Genomic DNA, 24,632 nt, shown 5'->3' with positions numbered 1-24,632 from the left:
ATATGTTTCCATTGTTAGGCCCGGTGGCGTTGTCATAGAATTTCTTCCCACTATATAAAGCTCAGAAAAGGAGCAATGGTTACACAATGCAGGTGGAGGGGAATAATTGCCAGGAGAGAGTTAAGGAAGCTCAAAATGGTCAGTCTTGATGTTGATTTTCTTGCATTGAAATTGAAAACAATTTGTGCATCATAAGCTGTTACTCCATCTTATAGGATTATTCTTTGTATTAATTTTAGCCTCCATTATACAAGAATGCAGTTTGACTGTTCAGATGAAATTGAAGGGGCATGCAAGATTACAAAATTTCCTTAAAACCTTTCTTTTCCTGATAGGCATTGTATCATATCTAAATTGAATTGTGCGCTGGTATTTTTTTCATTATATATGAATCTTCACCAACTTTTTTGGATAATAATTGAACTGTTTGCTAATCTCTCTGCAGGCTGCAAGGGAAACAGGTGCACTTAAAGAAGCAAAGGATAAGCTTGAAAAACATGTGGAAGAACTCACATGGCGTCTACAATTAGAAAAACGTTTAAGGGTAATATCATGCTGTAAATGTAGACATCATTTGTGTAGAAATTAGTGGTTATCATATTTGAGTGTACTATCTTATTATCCATTCAGGTAGAATGTTTATCAGTTGTCATCATGTTGATCTACAAGAATTTTTCTACTTAACATCATTGAATGACTTTCTTGATCCTTTAACATCTGGAAATCCTAGTTTATCTTCTTTGTCATATGCATCTTCATGCTGCAGTTTGCAATTTTTGCTTGCAGACTGACTTGGAAGAAGCAAAGGCACAAGAGATAATAAAACTGCAGAATTCTTTGCAAGCTATGAAAAGCAAAATTGATGAAACAAATGCATTGCTCATCAAGGAACGAGAAGCTGCAAGAAAGGCTATTGAAGAAGCACCTCCAATCATTAAGGAAACCCAAGTTTTTGTAGAAGATACCAAAAAAATTGAATCACTTACAGAAGAGATCAACAGTCTAAAGGTAACATGTTCTGACCTGCTACCACTGACTTGGCTTCCTTTTCTATTTTTGGGTATATATTTCATCATAAAAGTAGAATTTTACCTGCTGTCAGACTCTCAACACTTGAAGAATCTGATTTTGGAAAGGATTAATTAGTTTAATGAAGATACCTAGGGACCTTCATGCAGCTTGTGAAAAGTACATAATTTGTCTAATTACAACCTCTGTTTCTTTACCCTCAGGCCTTGTTGCAGTTGGAAAAAGAAAAATCAGGTGAGTTGGGAAGGAAATATTCTGAATCTGAAGAAATCAGTGAGGAGAGACGAGGAAAGTTGGAAGAAACAGAAAAAAGAGCTCAACTTCTCCAGGAATCTTTGAGCAGGTAGTATAATTACTAAAAATGTATCTACTAGTGATTATCTTGTCAACAAATATCCATTGTCTGACACATTTTCTAATTATTTCTTTAGTATATGATAGGTCCCCGATTTACTTGACTTATCAAAGAAGGTCCAAAGGACAGGGGGCAGGGGTAAGGGTGTAAATTGGATGGTTGGCATAACAGTCAACCAAGTGCGTAATAGATTTCTGTTGAGAAGGAGGGGGAGGGGGGGGGGGAAGAATATGTAGAGGGGGAAGAAGTTGGGGAAGGTAGACATGATTCTTGTATTGAGTCTAAGGGAGAGTTAAGGGCCTCTCGGACGCCCAGTTTTCTTCTTATAATCGAGTTGAGTTGGTGAATTGAATAGAGCTACTGGAATTTTCTTTTTTGGCTCTCATCAATTTGGTATCAGAGTATCACCGATCCTGATGGTTAACTTGATGGACCGAGTAGGAGAATTAGAAGGGAGAATGTGTAATACCCGGGAAATTCTCGAGGTTATAAACAGTATTCTATGAAAGGTATAAACAGAATTTTCGAAAGAAGGAGACTACAAGGTACACTATTGCAGTTTTAAGCGACTGAATCGACCGAAGGGAGTACCCCGGACCTTAGATAAGAAAAATGGAATAGTACTGACGAGTGATTCGAGGCATAATTTTAGGTGTCATAAGAAGTTGGATTGGGAACAGTTTTTTGGTACAGCTGTGGAATAGTTTGAGAAAACTGAATCGACGTAGGGAACATCCGGAAGGTCAAGGGAGAGTCTTGAGGACCTAGATTTTATATATGAAACAACCTTGAGAGATTTCGGGTTGAAACGAAGGGAATTAGGGTCAAAACGATCAACCGGGCCAAAGTATAATTTTTTAATTTTGCCCAAGGGAGGTCAAAAGGATAATTTTTTAGAAATTTCGAGGATGAAATGAAGAGTACAAAACTTGTGGACCTTAGTGGTATTGTTAGAAAGATCAGGGGCCTCAAGGAAAGGGGTAAACTGAGATTGGAAGAAACTAGGGGGTTGAAGTGCAATTAAGCAAAACCTAGGTGTGAAACCTGCAAAAAACGGTCGTCGCACTGCCGCCACACATGGAGCTATTTTTCGGCAATGGGATGGCCTAGGTAGGGCTCGGGGGAGATCATATACGGTGTGGGGTTTCTTGTAGGCCAAGCCTTGGTCGGTGATTGGCCAAAGGATGGCCGGATTTTGCTATAAAATGGGCCGAGGGTTTCGACATTTTTGGCAGCAAATTGGCCGTGTTTTGGTGTGTTTTTAAGGGATTGGTTAAGGGGCTTTTGATCCTTGCATCAAGAGGAAGGATTTTGGTGCATTTGGAAGCATTTGGCGTCGGTTTGGAAGCTATTCGAAGCTTGGCCGGAGACGCGAGGCGGACGCCAAGGCCGGACCTGCAATCGGCCATTTGGGGCTCTTTCCGGTGACATTTCGAGCATCCAAATGTAATACCCCGGAATTTCTTGAAGTTATAAATGGTATTTAATGAAGGGCATAAATGGAATTTTCGAAAAAATGAGGCTATAGGGTACACTAACACAACTTTAGATGACCGAATTAGATGAAGAGAGTACCCCGGACCCTAGATGATTAAGGAAAATGGTATATTAAGGACGAGTAATACAAGTTATGATTTTAGGAATCAAAAGAAGTAAGATTGGGAACAGTTTTTGGTATAGTTGTCGACCGAGTTGAGAAAATCGAATCAATGTAGGAGATATCTGAAAAGTCAACGAAGTGTGTCAAGGACCAATATTTTATGTGTAGAACAACCCTTAAGAGATTTCGGGTTGAAACGAATGGATTTAAGGTCAAATTGACTAGCCGGGCCTAAGTGTAATTTTTTAAATTTACCCGAGAGAGGTTCAAACGAGAATTTTTTGGGAGTTTCGAGGATCAAATGAAGAGTGCTAATCTTGTGGGCCTTAGTGATATAGTTAGATAGGTCGGGGGTATCATGAAAAGGGCAGAAAAGTCATTGAAGAAATCAGGGGGGCCAAAGTGCAATTAAGCAAAACCTCAAAGTGTGAACGCGTAATGGAATTTCGGCCGCCGCACTGCCGCCGCACGTGGAGGCTATTTTTGACAATGAGACGGCCGAGGCTAGCTTGGGGAAGGTCGTATACGGCCTAAGGTTTCTTGTAAGCCAATCCATGGCCGCTGATTGGCCGAATTTTCGCTATAAATAGCAAGGGTTTCGGCCGAAACTTAGCAAAAGAAATTGGCCGCGTTTTGGTGCGATTTTGGGAGCTTTGATAAAGGGCTATTGGTCTCGAGGCATCAAGGAAGGTTTCTCGAGCATTTGGAGTATTTTGGTGTTCGTTTGAAGGCCATTTGAAGCTCAGCCGAAGATTCAAAGCGGTCCGCCTCGCCAGACCTGCAACTGGCCTTTTGGAGGGCTTTTCGGTGTTGTTTCAGCCTAAAAATTGCACCATCGTGATCGACTGGACGTGGGCTTCAAGGGGGTATCACTTTCGTGGCCATCGGAGCAACCATCAGACGGTGGCGCATGGCTTCACGCGCCAGCCTTCACTCTCACACACACGCTGAGCGCATGAGCAAGGGCTTTTTGGTAATTTTATTTCCATAATTTTTATTGATTTATTTTAGAATTTATCATGTTGAAATATTTGTGAAAATGGTTGAGGAAATAATTATTTTGGAATTATCAAGGTGAAAATTGGGAGAAAATAGAGAAAATTATGGAAAAATTGAGGAAAATGGATTTTGATGCTCCCTTAATTAAATATGGTGTTTAGGGAATATCTTGGCTTGAGGTTGAGAATAAATTCAAGTGTTTGTGATTTGGCACGCAAAACGAGGCTATGCATGAGGATCGAGGCAATTTGAATACGTCGAGGTGAGTGGTTCTATCCCAAAAGTTGGTTTTGACTTGTGAGTGTTCGCCCCAAAACTTGATTTACTGCGGGTGTTTCTACCCTAAAAACTTGGTGTTTGTTCTATCTAAATGTGTTGTAACTTCATGCAAAATGGTTTTGTTGCATGCAAATGATAACCGGTGACGGTTGGTTTTAAGAGGGAGGTTCGTCCCTAAACGTTTTAAACTTGTGCATTGCATATTATAAATTGTTGTTTATATGATGCTTGGAATTGTGACATGCGGCATTGTCTTAAGTTTTGTGTGTACGTATGGAATGTCAACCTAAAATGTTGTTTGGATAGTGTAGCCATAATTCTCCAAGGGCGTGACGGAATAATAGGAGTATCTGATGTTGGTGTGCATGTCAGGATAGCTGCCTTGGTTTTTGTGCCAGACCATTTGGTCAGGGAAGTTGCACTAGAACGACTAGGTGGTCCATACTGTGTTATTCATGTGGGATGTCAGCCTAGGATGTTGTCTGGATAGTATAGCCGTAATTCTCCAAGGGCGAGACGGAATAATAAGAGTATCTGATGCTGGTGTGCATGTCAGGATAGCTGCCTTGGTTTCCGTGCCAGGCCGTTTGGCCAGGGAAGTGGCACTAGGATGACTAGGTGGTCCATGTGAAATTTTGGAGTTGGGATTGTATGGTGGTTCCTGGATGCTTAGAGTGGAAGCGTAATCTGAAGAGATGCGTTGGCTTGCCCCTCTTAAGCTAGAAACGCATCGTGTCGTCGAGTCGGTATGGTGGCATAGCTTTTAGAGAGATTACTCTTTTCCCGTGGTAGGGTTAAGCGCGTGGGATTCTCTTGGGCTAGGGCTTACCGGGTGTATTGGTTTATTTCATGTCTTGCATTCATTCATGAAAAATGTGTTTTGAACTCTCACTTAGATGATTCATCATCTAATTTGGACTATGTTCTTGGAATATTCAAACGTTCCAGGTGAAAGCAGCGGTGCAAAGGGAAAGGGAATTGCCGATGAGTGACGGCGGTTTGAGGATATTTTATATTATGTCCTTTTAGTTATGTTGTTTATTTTGAGGACGTCATGTAAACGTTGGTGCAACTTTATATTATAAATAAAGTGGATTCGATTATGACCTATTAAGGTTTCGATCTAGCTTCCGCATTTGAGTTGGTGAACCTGTCTTAGTTTATTGATGGTTCATAATTGATATACTGAGAAGGTGTAACGGGATTTTCGGGGAACGATTTTTTTGTGATGGGTTTTATTTGGAAAAAATTTTATCCCCGGAATCTTACGTTACGTATCGCCCCGGGAAGGCGGGGTGTTACACCAAAGGTGCCACTGAGATTGACTAAGCAAGGGCTTTAAGGGGGTGGAATCAGATCTGGCATCAGAGGAGTCGGCGGCGGCCGGATTTGCGGAAGACGATCGACGCGTGGCTTGCACGCGCCATCTTCCACGTGCAGACACGCGCTTGGCACGTGAGGGCGCGTGACATAGGGGTAAATCTGAAATTTTGCTTCAGTATTTTTCTAAAATTATTTTAGGAATTATCATGTGGAAAATTTTGGAAAAATGTTTGAGGAGATAATTATTTTGGAATTATCGATGTGAAAATTAGGAGAAAAATAAAGAAAATTAAGGAAAATGGATTTTGATACTCCATTAAATAAATATGGTGTTTAGGGAGTGTTGTGGTTCGAGGTTGAGTATAAGTACGGGTGTTTGAGGTGTGACATGCAAAACGAGATAGTGCACAAGGATCGAGGCATTCCAAATACGTTTGAGGTGAGTGTTCGCCCCCAAAACTTGTCTTATTGTGGGTACTTCTACCCTAAAAACTTAGTACTTGTTCTATCTAAATGTGTTGTGATTTCATGCAAAATGGTTTTGTTGCATGCGAATGGTAACCGGAGATGGTTGGTATCATGAGGGAGGTTCGTCCCTAAAATGTCTTATACTTGTGCATTGTATTTTATAAAATGTTGTTTATATGATGCATTGAGTTGTGATATGTGGCATTGTCATGCGTTTTGTGTTGTTCATATGGAATGTCAGCCTAAAATGTTGTCTGGATATGTCACGACAATGCTATGACAATCCGCAGCTTCCTTGGTTCAGTGTGAACCTAGGTAGCGAACTAAACAGAGAAGAGGAATGGGGAGGGAATAATAGAAGAGACGTTAGGGAGAAAGAGAGAAATAAGATAGGGGATAACAGATTCTTTGATTGAATTTTTGAATAGCTTTTACAGAAGAAAGTATAGGCTTATATAGCTTAGCCGAGAATGTTGCCACAGAGGATCACTCCACCCCTAACAAACTATTTTGTCCTATTCTAACATTTAGACACTTGGCAGATTCTGCCATAACAACCTTCCTAGCTGGAAAGTAAACCCTAACCAACTATCTAGCTGGAAAGTAAACATATGCAAGGAAATAAAATATTGGGAAATACATATAGGAAATAACTGATCTTTAGCTCGAAATTTTAACCGCCACCATAACCTTTTCCGGTCTCGTGACATTACCCCTTCCATCAAAATTTCTTGTCCTCAAGAAATACTTAAAGGCCAGTTGTCCTTGGGAATTGTTGCATCAACGTAGGTAGGTACTCCCAGGTGTCCTCCTAGGGTGGTTTTCCCTGCCACCTGACCCTGACTTAAATGAGGGGAGCCCCTTGATGGTGGATTACCCCTATTTCCATTATGGCCCCTGGTTCCCTCGAGCCCTCCTTCTCCTCCAGTAGAGTTGGTAGCTCTTGGCTGGCTCTCTAATTTCCAGTGGACTTTTTTAGCAAGGAGACGTGAAAGACTGGATGGATCTTGGTTCCCTTTGGCAACTGCAACCGGTAGGCTACCTTGCCCATTCGGGCTATGATAAGGAATGGGCCAAAGTACTTAGGGCTAAGTTTAGATACCTGCCCTTGAGTGATGGCCTTCAGATGTGGGTATCTTAGCCTCAAGTAGACTCTTTCCCCTACTTTAAATTCCTGGTCACTTCTCCGTTTATCCGCATTTTGCTTCATCCTATTTTGGGCTACTGCCAGTTCTTGTTTCAGTTGTCCCAGGACCTCCCTTCTCTGTTGTAAGTATTCTTCTACGGCAGTGGCTGTCGTTTGCCTTCCGGTGGCTGGTAGGGGAGGTGGTTTATACCCATAGACAGCCTCAAACAGAGTCATCTTAGTAAAGCATGGTGGCAGGAGTTGTACCACCACTGCATCATGGCCAGCCACCTATGCAAACTCATGGGCTGTCTCATACACATGCACCTTAGATAGGTTTCTAAGCTTTAGTTAACCCTTTTGGTCTGGCCGTCAATTTGTGGGTGGTATGTTGTTGATAGGCTGAGTTCGGTACTTACATTTTTCATCAATTCCTTCCAAAAATGGCTTGTAAACACCTTATCCTTATCTGAAATGATGGTCTTGGGGACCCTGTGTAAAGCCACCACCTGATCCATAAACACCCTGGCCACCTCTTGGCCGTGTAAGGATGAGATAAGCCTGCAAAGTGTGCGAATTTAGTTAGTCGATCCACTACCACCAGCACACAATCCTTCCCTTCTAATCTTGGTAGGCCCTCTATGAAATCCATGGACAAACTCAACCATGGTTGCTCTGGAATCTGCAAGGGCTGCAATAACCCTGGGTAGGCTACATTTTCATGCTTGCACTTCCGACATATGTCACAACCCAACACATGTTCCTTCACAGTTCCCTTAAGTTGAGGCCAATAAAATAATTGCTTAACCCTCAAATAAGTATTTTGGATACCCGAATGTCCCCCCATGGGAGATTCGTGTAACGACTGCAAGATGCTCCTCTTAAACTCAGCCTTATCGCCCACGACTAACCGGCACTTATATCTCAACAATCCATCCTTGAGAACATATCCTTCCACTTCACTACCCCTCACAGCTACCTTAGAATTTCCCTGATGTGTTCATCCCCATCATAGCTGCTCACCACTTCACTGCACCACTCGGGTATAACCATAGTGATGGCAGCGACTTCCCCTTCTTCGTGACACCTTGATAGAGCATCTGCAGCCTGATTTTCCTTACCCTTCTTTTATTGTATAGAGTAGTCAAGTCCCATTAACTTGGCCATTCCCTTCTTTTGTAACTGAGTTTGCAGCTTCTGTTGCAACAAAAATTTGAGAGACTCATGATCAGTCTTAATTACAAACCTTCCCATATCTAAATAATGCCTCCACTTCTCCACTGCCATGACAACAACTAAAAACTCCTTCTCGTAAATGCTTAGGTTCAGGTGTCTTAGGCTTAGAGCTTGGCTGAGGAACGCGAGGGGCCAGCCATCCTGCATAAGTACTGCCCCAATACCTACCCCGCTAGCATCCGTTTTTAAAACAAACGGCTTGCTGAAGTCTGGCAATCCCAAGGTTGGGACCCTAGTCGTTGCGACCTTCAACTTATCAAAGGTTGCATCAGCCTCAGGACCCCAGTGGAAGTTTCCCTTCTTCAATAACTCGGTGAGGGGCTTACTTATGACTACATAACCCTTCACAAACCTACGATAATATCTTGTCAAGCCTAGCAATCCTCGGAGCGCTCTTAAGGTATTGGTTTTGAGCCAATTCAGCATGGCCTTCACTTTCTTTTGGTCGATACTAACCCCTTTTTTTGAAATCTAGTGTCCCAAGTACTCTACTTGAGGCTGGGCGAATGCACACTTAGACCTTTTGACGAATAATTGATGGCACCTCAGGACCTCGAAGGTGGTTTTTAGGTGGGCTATGTGTTGGTCTAAGGTAAGACTATAAACTAGGATGTCATCGAAGAAAACAAGTATGAATTTTCGTAGGTAGGGATCAAATATTTGGTTCATTAAGGATTGGAAAGTTACTGGGGCATTGGTGAGCCCAAATGGCATCCCCAAGAACTCAAAATGGCCATGATGGGTTTGGAAGGTAGTCTTATGTATATCCTCGGGATTCATCCGGATTTGATGGTAGCCCAACCTTAGATCCAGTTTTGAAAAGAATTCAGCTTGGTGTAATTCGTCCATTAGGTCTTCTACAAGGGGTATGGGAAATTTATCCTTGATGGCCAGGGCGTTGAGTTGACGGTAGTCCACACAAAAACGCCACGAACCATCTTTTTTCTTTACCAAGAGGATCGGTGAGGCAAATGGGCTCTGGCTGGGTCGGATGAAGGACTGGTTCAACATTTCCCTCACCATTTTTTCAATTTCAGTCTTTTAGGTAGGCGCATAACAGTAGGCTCTCATATTGATAGGTTCGGCATTGGCCTTGAGGTTAATTGCGTGGTCTAGGGTGCGATTAAGAGGTAGGATGTTTGGTTCTTCGAGTAGGTCCTTAAATTCCATCAATAATTCATCAATAAAGGGCAGTGTGCTTACCTGATAGGTGACTGACCGAAAGTTGCAACTCTCCATAACCTTCCCCTCTTCGTCGTTCTTCCACTTCTATGATCGAGAATAGCTACGAAAACTAACTCCATTTGCTGTGCAGGACCCTCTCAAGCCTCTTTCCGATGATCATTTTGCATGCAGCAACCTCCTTCCCACTGGTGAGAGTCATCCTTCTACCCTCCTTTTCAAATGACACTTCCATCCTGTTGAAATCAAAGCATATGGGGCTCACCCCTTTCATCCAATCCACACCCAAGACTACATCACACCCTCTTAGTTGCAGCAGCCTGAGGTCTGCCTCGAATTTCTCTTCTTGCATTTCCCAAATGAACCCCAAGCAGGCTGAGTTACTCACCACTTGATTCCCATTAGCAACTATCACGCTCAACGGTAGTGTACCTGTGAGTTAACACTTGAGCTTTTTGGTAGTGTTATCATCGAGGAAGTTGTGTGTGCTTCCGCTGTCAATTAGGATGGACAAGCTACCTTCCTTAACCTTCCCTTCAACCTTAATTATCTTGTTATTAGTGACTCCCTTGAGTGCATGGAGGGATATCTCTCTGTTGTCCCCTATTCCCTCTTCATCGGTTCCGTCCACCTGATCTCCTTCTTCCTCGTCTGCTTCTCCTCCTTCTAATAATAGGAGCCGGCGCTTGCATTGGTGGCCAGGAAAATACCTATCTCCACATCTATAATAGGCTCCAGGTTGCCTTTTTGGATCATTGGGTCTCCCACCAAAATTGGAATTGACAAAATTCCTGCCCCCTACATTACCTCTTACCATCTCCCTGTTGACCCCCTTGCTGTTACCTCGTTGTTACCAGTTTCCTGAGTGTCCCGTCCTTTGTTGCTGCCCCCTATTCCCTCGTCCATGTTCGAGTCCAACCTTGAAACCATGCGTCCACCCCATCATCAAAGTAAGCTGTCACTAGAGTAACACTTCTTTCCATCAGGACATTGTACCACTCGAACAACCTCTCACACTTTCTAATCCACCACCTAGGATTAATCCCTTCAAACACTGGTATCTCCATCCGAGGCATGGGAAATGCTAGTGGTGGGGGGATATTCCGGTCCACCCATCCCCCTCCTAACAAGGTCTCCATGTCATCACCTTGCTCCATAACAATCTCATGGGCTACATTTTCTTGATTCACCCTCTCATTCTATAAAATGGGGTCATTCCTATCCCTTTGAGGAAAATCAGGAGACAACCTTACCTAATTTTGATGAGTAAACATCAACATGAACTGTTGAAGTTGATTACCCATCTCCTCCCACATTTGATTGATATCTTCCCTCATCTGGTTAAGTCCTCTTTCCATTTTTCGATCAACTGTCATGATCGCCTCATGGTTTTGTTGATTGTTGATTTCCAGTCGGTCCATCCGATCCTGAAATTCTCCCACTGTTGAGCTGAGTTGCTGAAGCTGCAACTCCATGTTCTTCATGCGTGTTCCTTCGGCCATCTCTCACGCTCGTCGGGTCTCTTTGCCGGAATCATGCTCTGATACCAAATGTCACGGCAATGCTGTGACAATCCGCAGCTTCCTTGGTTCAATGTGAACCTAGGTAGCGAACTAAACAGAGAAGAGGAATGGGGAGGGAATTATAGAAGAGACGTGAGGGAGAAAGAGAGAAATAAGATAGGGGATAATAAGATAGGGGATAACAGATTCTTTGATTGAATTTCTGAATAGCTTTTACAGAAGAGAGTATAGGCTTATATAGCTTAGCCGAGAGTGCTGCCACAGAGGATCACTCCACCCCTAACAAACTATTTTGTCCTATTCTAACATTTAGACACTTGGCAGATTCTGCCATAACAACCTTCCTAGCTGGAAAGTAAACCCTAACCAACTATCTAGCTGGAAAGCAAACATATGCAAGGAAATAAAATACTGGGAAATACATATAGGAAATAACCGATCTTTAGCTCGAAATTTTAACTGCCACCATAGCCTTTTCCGGTCTCGTGACAGGATAGTGTAGCCATAATTCCCCAAGGGTGTTGCCAGAATAATATATAGGGGTATCTTGTGCTGGTGTGCATGCCGAGATAGCCGCCTAGGTTTTTGTGTAGGGCCGTATGGTCAGGGAAATTGCACTAGGATGACTAGGTGGTCCATATGGGATTTGAGTTGGGATTGGGTAGTGGTTCCTGGATGCTTCTGAGTGGGAACGTAATCCCTGACGTAATTATGGTTAGCCGGGTTCCTACGTTGATGTAACCCTCTGTCACGGCAATGCTGTGACAACCCGTAGCTTCCTTGGTTCAGTGTGAACCTAGGTAGCAAACTAAATAGAGAGGCGGAATGGGGAGGGAATTATAGAAGAGACGTGATGGAGAAAGAGAGAAATAAGAGAGAGGATACAAATTCTTTGTTTGAATTTATGAATAGCTTTTACATAAGAGAGTATAGGCTTATATAGCTTAACCGAGAGTGCTACCACAAAGGATCACTCCACCTCTAACAAACTATTTTGTTATATTCTATCATTTAGACACCTGACAGATTCTGCCATAACAATCCTCCTAGTTGGAAAGTAAACCCTAACCAACTATCTAGCTGGAAAGTAAACATATGCAAGGAAATAAAATACTAGGAAATAACCGATCTTTAGCTCGAAATTTTAACCGCAACCATAACCTTTTCTAGTCTCGTGACATTACCCCTTCCATCAAAATTTTTTGTCCTCAAGAAATACTCAAGAGGCCAATCATCCTTGGAAATTGCTACATCAACGTAGGTAGGTACTCCCAGGTGTCCTCCTCGAGTGGTTTTCCCTGCCACCTAACCCTGACTTGAATGAAGGGAGCCCCTTGATGGTGGATTACCCTTCTTTCTATTATGGCCTCTGGTTCCCTCGAGCCCTTCTTCTCCTCCGGTAGAGTTGGTAGCTCTTGGCTGGCTCTCTCATTTCCAGTGGACTTTTTTAGCAAGGAGACGTGAAAGACTGGATGGATCTTGGTTCCCTCTGGAAGCTACAACTGTTAGGCTACCTTGCCTATTCGGGTTGTGATAAGGAATAGGCCAAAGTACTTAGGGCTAAGTTTAGATACCTGCCCTTAAGTGATGGCCTTCAGATGTGGGTATCTTAGCCTCAAGTAGACTTTTTCCCCTACTTTAAATTCTCGGTCACTTCTCCGTTTATCCGCATTTTGCTTCGTCCTGTTTTGGGCTACTGCCAGCTCTTGTTTCAGTTTTCCCAACACCTCCCTTCTCTATTGTAGGTATTTTTCTACGACGATGGCTATTGTTTGCCCTCTGGTGGCTGGTAGGGGAGATGGTTTATACCCATAGACAGCCTCAAACAGAGTCATTTTAGTAGAAGCATGATGGCAAGAGTTGTACCACCACTGCGCTATGGCCAGCCACCTATGCCAACTCGTGGGTTGTCTCATACACATGCACTTTATATAGGTTTCTAAGCATTGGTTAACCCTTTTGGTCTGGCCATCAGTTTGTGGGTGGTATGTTGTTGATAGGCCGAGTTCGGTACCCACCTTTTTTGTAATACTCGGGAATGATTTGAGGATATGAACGGTATTTAATGAAGGGATAAATGGAATTTTCGAAAAAATAAGTCTATAGGGTACACTAACGCAGCTTTAGGCGACCGAATTAGACGAAGGGAGTACCCCGAACCCTAGATAGCCAAGGAAAATGGTATAGTATCGACGAGTAATACAAGTTATGATTTTAGGAATCAAAAGAAATGGGATCGGGAACAGTTTTCGGTACAGCTATCAACCGGGCTGAGAAAATCGAATCGACGTAGGGATCATCCGGAAGGTCAATGGAGCATGTTGAGGACCAATATTTTATGTATAGAACAACCCTTAAGTGATTTCAGGTTAAAACGAATGGATTTAAGGTCAAAACGGTCAACTGGGCCTAAGTGCAATTTTCTAAATTTGTCCGAGGGAGGTCAAAACGGTAATTTTTTGGGAGTTTCGAGGGTGAAATGAGAAGTACTAATCTTGTGTGCTTTAGAGGTATAGTTGAATTTATCAGGGGTGTTGTGGAGAGGGCGGAAATGGCATTTGAAGATACTAGGGGGCTGAAGTGCAATTTATGAAAATCTGGCAGTGTGAATGCAACAGCCAAAAACGGCCGCAGCAAATCCACCACACGTGGAGGCTGAATCCGGCGATGGGACGACCGAGGGAGGTTCGAGGGAGGCTATATACGGCGTGAGGATGCTTAAGAACCAAGGTTTGGCCATTAATTGGCCAAGAGTTGGCCTGTTTTTGGGTATAAGTAGAGGCCGAGGGTTTCGAGTTTTGAAGCACAAATTGACTGCGTTTTTGGATGTTTTTGAGAGAGTGATTAAGGGGCTTTTGATCCTTGCATCAAGGAGAAGATTTTGGGAGCATTTTGAAACATTTTGGAGTGAGTTTGGTGGTTGTTCGACGGCTGGCCGAAGAAGTTGAGGTGGACCTCCTACCGCGACCTGCAACACTCTTTTCGAGGCACTTTCTGGTGGCCTTTGGGTCTGAAACCGGTCCCAATAGGATCGAGTTTAGGTGGGCTACAAGGGGGTATCATTTTCGTGGCCATCGGAGTAACCGTCGGCGGCCGGATCAACGAGGAAGACGGTGGTGCGTGACTGCACGCACCAGCTCTCACTCGCACCCACACGCTGAGCGCGTGAAGGCGCGTGACAGGTGCATTTTCGGTATTTCCTTTTCTAGTATTTTCCTTTAATTATTTTAGGATTTATTGTGTTGAAATATTTGGGAAAATGGTTGAGAAAATAATTATTTTGGAATTATCGAGGTGAAAAATGGGAGAAAATAGAGGAAATTATGAAAAAATTGAGGGAAATGGATTAAGATGCTTTCTTAATTAAATATGGTGTTTTGGGAATATCTTGGCTTGAGGTTGAGAATAAATTCAAGTGTTTGTGATTTGGCACACAAATCGAGACTGTGCACGAGGATCAAGGCGATCTGAATATGTCGAGGTGAGTGGTTCTATCCCAAAAGTTGGTTTTGACTTGTGAGTGTTCGCCCCCAAAACTTGATTTATTGTGCTTGTTCTACCTGATCATGTGGAGTTTTCATGCAAAATGGTTTTATGCATGCAAACGGTTTATCTTGTGACGGTTGTTTTATGAAGGAGGTTCGTCCCTAAACGTAGAGATGTCAAAAGGGCCAGCCCAGCCCGAGTCGGCCCACGGGCTTTTTAAAAGGGCCGGCCCGGCCCTTTTGCCATGGATAGGGCCCGGCCCCCCTACAAGGGGGCCGGGCCCTTAGCCCACAGGACCTAGCGGGCCGTGCCGGGCCCGGTGGGCCCGACCCTTTTTTTCTTTTTTTTTAAATATTTTTTTAAAAATAAAACATATAATATATACATATATAATATAATAATACAAATATAAAAATCAATTTTTTTCTTTTTAAAATATTTTTCATCTTAATTCTTAAGTTTTAAATATTATTTCATCATTTTATATTTCAAAATTCTATATGCCTTATAAATTTTCTTGTGAATTGATATGAAAAATAATGTACATATAAAAAGGAAAATGTTTATTTATAATTTAAATATATAAAAAATTTAACTTAAAAATTTTAAATAAATTGATGGTTATTATTTATATATATTGCGAAATTAAATTTTTTAGTATCCAATATCAATAATTATTAAAGAATAACAAAATTAAAAAAAAATGAGTAAGGGCCAAACTGACTGGCCCATAAAGGCCTCATGGTCCCTGCCCAAAAGGGCCCAACGGGCCACGGGCCGGGCCGGACCGGGCCGTGGGCCCAATTTCTTTGGCCTGGCCCGGCTCGGCCCCTTTTGAACAGTAACGGGCCGGGCTTTGGCCCGACCCGGCCCTTTTGACACCTCTACCTAAATGTTTTGAACTTGTGCATTGCATTTTATAAAATGTTGTTTATATGATGCTTTGAATTGTGAAATGTGGCATTGTCTTGAGTTTTGTGTGTACGTATGGAATGTCAACCTAAGATGTCTAAATAGTGTAGCCGTAATTCTCCAAGGGCGTGACGGAATAATAGGGGTATCTGATGTTGGTGTGCATGTCATGATAGCATCCTTGGTTTTCGTGCCAGGCCGTTTGGTCAGGGAAGTTGCACTAGGACAACTAGGTGGTCCATACTGTGTTGTTCATATGGGATGTCAGCCTAGGATGTTGTCTGGATAGTGTAGCCATAATTCTCCAAAGGCGTGACGGAATAATAGGGGTATCTAATGCTAGTGTGCATGTCAGGATAGCCGCCTTGGTTTCCGTGCCAGAACATCTGGCCAGGGAAGTTGCACTAGGATGATTAGGTGGTCCATGTGAAATTTTGGAGTTGGGATTGTATGGTGGTTCCCAGATGCTTAGAGTGGAAGCGCAATCTGGAGAGATGCGTTGGCTTGCCCCTCTTAAGCTAGAATCACGTCGTGTCGTCAAGTTGGAATGGTGGCATGGCTTTTAGAGAGATTACTCTTTTCCCGTGGTAGGGTTAAGCGCGTGGGATTCTCTTGGCCTAGGGCTTACCGGGTGTATTGGTTTATTTCATGTCTTGCATTCATTCATGAAAAATGTGTTTTGAACTCTCACTTAGATGATTCATCATCTAATTTGGACTGTCCCTGGAATATTCAAACGTTTCAGGTGAAGGCAGCGGTGCGAAGGGAAAGGGAATTGCTGAGGAGTGACGGTGATTAGAGGATGTTTTATATTATGTCCTTTCAGTTATGTTGTTTATTTTGAGAACGTCATGTAAACGTTGGTTGACTTTATAATATAAATAAAGTGGTTCCAATTATGACCTGTTAAGGTTTCGATCTAGCTTCCGCATTGAGTTGATGAACCTGTCTTAGTTTATTAATGATTCATAGTTGATATACTGAGAAGGTGTAACGGGATCTTCGGGGAACGGTTTGTGATGGGTTTTTATTTGGAAAAAAAATTTATATCTCTGGAATCTTACGTTACGTAACGCCCTAGGAGAGCGGGGTGTTACATTTTTCATCAATTCCTTCCAAAAATGGCTTGTAAACACCTTATCCTTATCTGAAATGATGGTCTTGGGGACCCCGTGTAAAGCCACCACCTGATCCATAAACACCTTGGACACCTCTTGGGCCGTGTAAGGATGAGATAATCCTGCAAAGTGTGCAAATTTAGTTAGTCGATCCACTACCACTAGCACACAATCCTTCCCTTCTGATCTTGGTAGGCCCTCTATGAAATCCATGGACAAACTCAGCCACGGTTGCTCTGGAATCTGCAAGGGCTGCAATAACCCCGGGTAGGCTACATTTTCATGCTTGCACTTCCGACATATGTCACAACCCAGCACATGTTCCTTCACAGTTCCCTTAAGTTGAGGCTAATAAAATAATTGCTTAACCCTCAAATAAGTATTTTGGATACCCGAATGTCCCCCCATGGGAGATTCGTGTGACAACTGCAAGATGCTCCTCTTAAGCTCAACCTTATTTCCCACGACTATCTAGCCCTTGTATCTCAACAATCCATCCTTGAGAACATATCCTTCCACTTCAATACCCCCCACTGCTACCTTCTCTAGAATTTCCCTGATGTGTTCATCCGCATCATAGCTGCTCACCACTTCACTGCACCACTCAGGTATAACCATAGTGATGGTAGTGGCTTCCCCTTCTTCGTGACACCTTGATAGAGCATCTGCCGCCTGATTTTCCTTACCCTTCTTGTATTGTATAGAGTAGTCAAATCCCATTAGCTTGGCCATTCCCTTCTTTTGTAACTGAGTTTGCAGCTTTTGTTGCAACAAAAATTTGAGACTCATGATCAGTCTTAATTATAAACCTTCCCATCTCCAAATAATGCCTCCACTTCTCCACTGCCATGACAACAACTAAATACTCCTTCTCGTAAATGCTTAGGTTCAGGTGTCTTGGGCTTAGAGCTTGGCTGAGGAACGCGAGGGGCCGGCCATCCTGCATAAGTACTGCCCCAATACCTACCCCGTTAGCATCCTTTTCTAGCACAAACGGCTTGTTGAAGTCTAGCAGTCCCAAGGTTGGGACCCTACTCATTGCGACCTTCAACTTACCGAAGGCTACATCAGCCTCAGGACCCCAGTGGAAGTTTCCCTTCTTCAATAACTCAGTGAGGGGCTTACTTATGACTACATAACCCTTTACAAACCTACAATAATATCCTGTCAAGCCTAGCAATCCTCGAAGCGCTCTTAAGGTATTGGGTTTGGGCCAATTCAGCATGGCCTCCACTTTTTTTAGGTCGGTACTAACCCCCTTTCCTGAAATCAAGTGTCCCAAGTATTCCACTTGAGGCTGGGCGAATGCACACTTAGACCTTTTGACAAATAATTGATGGCACCTCAAGACCTCGAAGGTGGATTTTAGGTGGGCTATGTGTTGGTCTAAGGTAGGACTATAAACTAGGATGTCATCGAAGAAAACAAGTATGAATTTTCGTAGGTAGGGCTCAAATATTTGGTTCATTAAGGATTGGAAAGTTGTTGGGGCATTGGTGAGCCCAAATGGCATCACCAAGAACTCGAAATGGCCATGATGGGTTCAGAAGGCAGTCTTATGTATATCCTCGGGCTTCATCCAGATTTGATGGTAGCCCAACCTTAGATTCAATTTTGAAAAGAATTCAGCTTGGTGTAATTCGTCCATTAGGTCTTCTACAAGGGGTATGGGAAATTTATCCTTGATGGTCAAGGTGTTGAGTTGATGGTAGTCTGCACAAAAATGCCAAGAACCATCTTTTTTCTTTACCAAGAGGACCGGTAAGGCAAATGGGCTCTAACTGGGTCTGATGAAGGACTGGTTCAACATTTCCCTCATCATTTTTTTCAATTTCAGTCTTTTAGGTAGGCGCATAACGGTAGGCTCTCATGTTGATAGGTTTGGTATTGGCCTTGAGGTTAATTGCGTGGTCTAGGGTGAGGTTTGGAGGTAGCTATGTTGCACGGAAACGGGAAATGCGGAAACGGAAACGCGGAAACGATATTTTTCAAAAAAGTTAGGAAACAGAAACGCGGGGTAAACTGTAATTTTAAAAAATATAGGGGTGTATGTGAAATTAATATATAATTTATATACTATAAATAATATTAAGTTATAATTTTGCAAACCCTAGATATACTATTACAGTATTACCCTAGACTATTTACCCGCAAGCTCTCAGAGACCCACGCCACTTGTTGTCAATGGCCAATGGCCGACTGCGCTGCTTCCTTCGTCTGCCACCGTCGCCGACTCGCCGCCTCTCTTGCCGTCGACGCGTCAGTTGCCCTCGCCCTCGCCGTCGATCTCGCCTCTCTCACAGTCGATCTCTGCCATCGTTGCTGCCTCTCTTGGTCGCCATTGACGAGTCTCTTGCCCTCAGCCTCGCCTTCATCTCGCCTCTCTCACAATCGAAGCATCTCTGCCACCGTCGTTCGCCTCTCTCGCCATCAATGAGTCTCTTACCCTCACCATCGCGTTCAATCTCGCCTCTCTCACAGTCGAAGTGTTTTTGCCACTGTCGCTCATCTCTCACTCTCGTCGCCGCCCACCGCCGTACACCATATCTCGCCTCAACCGTCGCTACATACTCCATATCTTGCCTTGCCGTCGACCGCCGCCGCCTCGCCTCGCCTCTGGGTGACCATTGTCTTCCTCGCTACAGGTGAGTGACCGTGGTCGTTGGAAATGCGTTTCAAGTGTGAAACACGTTTCCCACATTTTTTGTAAATTGCGAAACGGCCCCCAGAACGTTTCGCAATTTACAGAAACATTTCGAAGGCCGTTTCGGGCCGTCTTCACGTTTTCGAAACGGGAAACGGTTCGGAAACGCCGAAACGGCGCCTCCGAGCCGTTTCCGTGCTTCATAGGGAGGTAGGGTGTTTGGTTCTTCGAATAAGTCCTTAAATTCCATCAATAATTCATCAATAAGGGGCAGTGTGCTTACCTAATTGGAATTACCTGATGGGTGACTGACCGAAAGTTGCAACTCTCCATAACCTTCCCCTCTTCGTCGTTCTTCCACTTCTATGATCGAGAACAGCTGCGAAAGCTGACTCCATTTGCTCTGCAGGACCCTCTTAAGCCTCTTTCTGGTAAATTAGGAAAGAGAGAGTTAGAAATGAACAAATTCTTGAGTTGATAGAGGTACCATCTGTCAATTGGAATGGCTTAGGCAAATACAATGAGAACCAGTAGATTTTTGGATATTGGAAAGTGACACTCTATATATATGCAGATTGAATATAAGACTAGGTGACAGGAGAACTAACTCGGATTGCAGTCATATAGACATAATCCACTATGGATGGATTAACCAAAATTATAGCTGTTGATCAAGCAAAGTGGAGAAAGAGGGTTTAGCTGAGTTGATTATTTAACCTTTCTATACTTCACCTGTACTTGTCATTTTAAGACCTAGTGGGATTAAAGCTTGTGATTGTTTTCATTGTAGGTACTTGTCATTTTTTTCCCTGACTTGTTAATAATACATGTTAAAACCACAATCCTGGAACTTTGCATAACATGTGGCAGTAGAAAGGATGAATTCCCTTGTGTTATAGTTTAGATAATTTTTTATATAAGTAGGGCAATTGGTGTCATCTCTCGAAATGATTCCTTTGGCATATCTACATTTTCAACATAAAAGTTATTAGGGGAAATGGTTTTCAGATATACTCTCTCAAATTCTACATGGTTACTGGAAATTCATTACTTATCCAAAAACACAGCAGCTTTTCTAATTTCTCAGTATTATTCTGACTCCTTAATTTCTATAGAGCCGTAATCATAACCATTTGATTATTTGCTTAAACTTTTCTTCTTATTACAAGTGATCCTTTTTCTACAGGAATGACAATGGTTATCTATGCTTATTTCTGACTTCTGCTGTGAAAAAAGCCTTCTTAAATCTGTTACAAATGCAGTATTAACATGGACCTGTGAAGCTAACAATTTTATCAGTACTAGCACACTAGTCAATGGGGATGAACTACCTCTATTCAATTCTAATTGAATACATTCATATCTACATATTGGTCTTCTTTTACTATATATAACATTTGTTGGTTGTATTCTACATGCCATTAGCTACATCTTTGTGTTGTCAAACTGTTCACATTTCTGTTTCGTTGTAACTTTGTTTGGTTATTTAACCACTGAAATTACAATCAGGCTAGAAGAGAAGCATGTCAATACGGAATCAGAGAATAAGGTCCTTCGTCAACAGGCTGTGTCCATGGCACCTAACAAGTTGCTTGCAGGACGCTCAAGATCAATTCTTCAGGTGCTCCAAGAATAATAATCTTCTTGTCATCATAGACCAGTATTATGGATGTTTTATTGATATTCGCACTTTTTATCTATTGCAGAGGGGTTCTGATAGTGGTCACTTTTTTGTGGATACAAAGGCAGCTTTGGTGAGCCAATGTTTTGAACTTGCATGTGTTATAAGTGCATTCTTTTTTATTCTGGTGCATTATGTTGATTGCTGTCAAAAATGCTTTAGGATCTGCATAGCCCTTCACTAACTCAAAGGGATATTTTGGAAGTAGAGGAGAAACCACAAAAATCACTTAATGAGAAACAGCAAGAAAATCAGGAGTTGCTCATTCATTGTGCCGCAAAACACCTAGGCTTTGCAGGGAGCAGACCAGTTGCCGCCTGTATCATCTACAAATGCCTCCTACAATGGAGATCTTTTGAAGTTGAACGGACTAGTGTGTTTGACCGAATCATTCAGACCATTGGTCATGCCATTGAGGTCTGAACCATCAATCCTTTGTGCTCCTGACATGTCTTGTTTTCACTTGATAGTAGAAGCCTTCAATAACTCAAGCGTTGCTATTGGATTGAAGACCCAGGATAACAATGACATCTTGTCCTATTGGTTGTCCAATGCCTCAACACTTTTGCTGCTACTCCAACGTACATTGAAAGCAAGTGGTGCAGCTGGAATTACTCATCGTCCCAGACCATCCTCAGCAGCTCTGTTTGGACGGACGACTACAGTAATTTGAAGTTCTTATTTGACTAAAAAGATTTTATGAATAATCAAAATTTTATTTATTACTTCATGTGTCTGCTATTACTTTGATGTAGAGTTTCCGAGGAACTCCACAAGGAATCAATCTTTCTTTTGTAAATGGTGGCATTACTGGTGGAGCAGAAACTTTGCACCAAGTTGAAGCCAAATACCCAGCTTTGCTTTTCAAGCAGCAACTTACAGCATATGTAGAAAAGATTTATGGAACAATTCGGGAGAATCTGAAGAATGAGATTTCTCCGTTACTCGGGCTGTGTATTCAGGTAACTGAATATATTTGATATTACTAATTTAACAAAACTTGTAATGTGAAACATAAATTTGTTTATTACATATGTTTTATTTGTTTCAGTCCTCACTAAATTATTTCTTAATTTATCCTTTACATCAAAAATAGGCACCAAGAACTTCCAGGGCAAGCTTGGTTAAGGGATCAAGGTCAGTCGCAAACACAGCAGCACAGCAAGCTTTGATTGCTCACTGGCAAGGGATTGTGAAGAGCCTTCATAGTTTCTTGAGCACTCTAAAAGGAAATCATGTAAATGAGTTTCTGTGCTTTTGTTATTTCATCCTTCCTGTCCAGATAACTGATAATGATAAAAATCCTATCCGAGTCTTGCTTCTAGATATTATTTTTTCACTTGGGCCCTTCAACCAAGTCTGGCCCTACAAGCATGGATAAAATTCTGATATTCACATAGTTGGTAGCCTAGATCTTCTTGGAGTTTTTCTTGGTCTTTTTTCCATGTTCACAGAGATCTGTTTGCTTGTCCTTTTGTTTTAATTACTTTTCAGGTACCCCCATTCTTAGTGCAAAAGGTGTTCACACAAATGTTTTCATTTATCAATGTTCAATTGTTCAACAGGTAATTTGCTTGTATTGTCTAGTCTAGATATTTTTGAGTTATACTACAGATAAACTGGTTCTCTTATGGTAATATGAATGCAATTTGTGAATGCAGCCTTCTATTAAGGCGAGAATGCTGTTCATTCAGTAATGGTGAATATGTTAAAGCAGGGCTAGCTGAACTGGAACGCTGGTGTCATAACGCAACAGATGAGGTAGCCTTTATTTACTGTGACTGCATTCTGTTGTTCAGTTTCAATATATTAATAGAAAAACATATTACAGTATGCAGGCTCAGCTTGGCATGAGCTCAAGCATATCAAACAAGCTATTGGATTTTTGGTAAACCTTTTTTTCATTTGTTCATGTTGGACTCTTACACTGTCACTTGTTCTAACAAAGGAGTAAAGTGAGATGTGGTCTTGTCATCCTTAATTATTGGGATTTCTGTTTCAGGTTATACATCAAAAGCATAAGAAGACACTGGATGAGATATGCCACAACCTGTGCCCGGTAAGTGGTACACTTGTTTTAGAACAGTGATACATTTGCTCCTCGCTTCACAACATTTTAGATCGCAACCAGCCTCATATCTCCTCCTGCAGGTGCTTAGCATACAGCAGCTGTACCGGATTAGTACAATGTACTGGGATGACAAGTATGGCACGCATAGTGTGTCCTTAAATGTAAGTTTCTCTTGATCTTTTAACTCATGCTAGGTTCTACTGATCTTCCCAGAAGAATAATCAATTGACTACACAACTGCTAGGTAAAAAGGTTCACATGTGAGTATCCCCATGTAGGTTATTTCCAGCATGAGGGTGTCAATGACTGAAGATGCAAACAAGGGACTTAGCAATTCGTTTCTGTTGGATGATGATTCAAGGTCAGCAATATACTCCCACTGGTTAAACTTTGTGTTCCCTTCTGTTCTTGTATCTCTCTCTGCATCTCCTTGGATAGGAAGGGCATTTAATTTTAGTAGCCTATATAATGCTCTCATGCACTAGAACTGTATCTCCTTTGAATAACTTTTAACTTAAACCATTGTGTTTTTGGTATTAGGGCTCGTATGGTCCTAGAAATGAGATACGTTGACACTTTTGATTCACTGAAGTGATGATTTTCATAGTCCCAGTATTCAACCTCATTATGGGTCTCTTAGTAAGCATTTTATGATAAGATTGATTTTTAAGAAACAAACAAGGAATAAGAAGGGATTAAATGGAGGGAGGGAAAGTCTGGGATGAAGGTAATCCAAGATGCAGTTTGATATATATATATATATATATATATAGAGAGAGAGAGAGAGAGAGAGAGATGTCCCATAAAACCTGCATTCTCTTCTATGGTATTTTCTCAAAACAATGTTTTTAGGTGATTACTGATGTCTCAAGAGTGATTTATGGTGCAGCATTCCATTTTCAGTTGACGACATATCGAAGTCAATGGAAGAAATAGACATCTCTGACATTGAACCACCGCCCCAAATTCGTGAGAAGTCAGGCTTTAGCTTTTTGTTGCCGGGTTCAGACTAATAATTATTCCCATGGTGTTCATATTGGAACTGGATGGCCTCAACCCTTTATACAGTCTCATATATATTATATATAGATTCGTATCACAGGTAGCCTAGGTAGTAAGTTAATTGTGGATGCCGCAAGGCTACTGCATTTTTCATGAACGTCCTTTGGAATTTCGAACAGGCATGTAATGCATGAGTAGGAATAGGATGATGCCTTTGACCCGGCTACATATAATCAGAGAGAGAGAGAGAGAGATGTTTCCTTTGTTTTCGGGGTTCACTTCAGTTCAGTTGTATTGTACCACCAGTTGCTTCCGACTCCTGAGGAAAAGCTGAACGCATTTTTTAAGTTGTACAATAATTATTGTTGCCTTCCAGCTTCCTTTGTTTTCCGGATTCACTTCAGTTTAGTTGTACGGTTGTACCAATAGCTGCTTCTCCAAGGAAAAGCTGAACGCATTTTTTGAGTTGCACAACAATTATCGCCGCCTTCGGGCTTTTGAGCTATATTATATGTAAAAATGAAAAGTTTGCAGCATTTTTTAGCCATCACATACAGCAGTTGTTCTCTTAAAGATCCCCTTCCATTCCAATCAGCAA

The 24,632-nt window shown here is 42.1% G+C and overlaps 1 protein-coding gene across 1 annotated transcript in view; it reads left to right on the top strand.

The window, feature by feature from the left end:
• LOC127801777 (myosin-11-like) overlaps positions 1-24,579 on the top strand; it is a 35,178-nt gene extending 10,599 nt beyond the window's left edge. Inside the window, exons 22-38 of the mRNA XM_052337180.1 lie at positions 19-138; positions 446-544; positions 787-1,008; positions 1,233-1,372; positions 20,790-20,901; positions 20,987-21,034; positions 21,124-21,378; positions 21,473-21,625; positions 21,717-21,923; positions 22,058-22,198; positions 22,456-22,526; positions 22,623-22,722; positions 22,793-22,849; positions 22,964-23,020; positions 23,113-23,193; positions 23,311-23,393; positions 23,922-24,579. Of these exons, the coding sequence (XP_052193140.1) occupies positions 19-138; positions 446-544; positions 787-1,008; positions 1,233-1,372; positions 20,790-20,901; positions 20,987-21,034; positions 21,124-21,378; positions 21,473-21,625; positions 21,717-21,923; positions 22,058-22,198; positions 22,456-22,526; positions 22,623-22,722; positions 22,793-22,849; positions 22,964-23,020; positions 23,113-23,193; positions 23,311-23,393; positions 23,922-24,045 (2,070 nt within the window). The 3' untranslated portion in view covers positions 24,046-24,579. The remainder of the gene's footprint in view (positions 1-18; positions 139-445; positions 545-786; positions 1,009-1,232; positions 1,373-20,789; positions 20,902-20,986; positions 21,035-21,123; positions 21,379-21,472; positions 21,626-21,716; positions 21,924-22,057; positions 22,199-22,455; positions 22,527-22,622; positions 22,723-22,792; positions 22,850-22,963; positions 23,021-23,112; positions 23,194-23,310; positions 23,394-23,921) is intronic.
• The last annotated feature ends 53 nt before the right edge of the window (positions 24,580-24,632 follow it).

This window comes from Diospyros lotus, chromosome 1 (genome assembly GCF_014633365.1).
Source record: "Diospyros lotus cultivar Yz01 chromosome 1, ASM1463336v1, whole genome shotgun sequence".
In the NCBI taxonomy this organism is placed as follows: domain Eukaryota; kingdom Viridiplantae; phylum Streptophyta; class Magnoliopsida; order Ericales; family Ebenaceae; genus Diospyros; species Diospyros lotus.
Note: the sequence above shows the minus strand (reverse complement) of the source record. Positions and strands in the feature narration are given on the sequence as shown.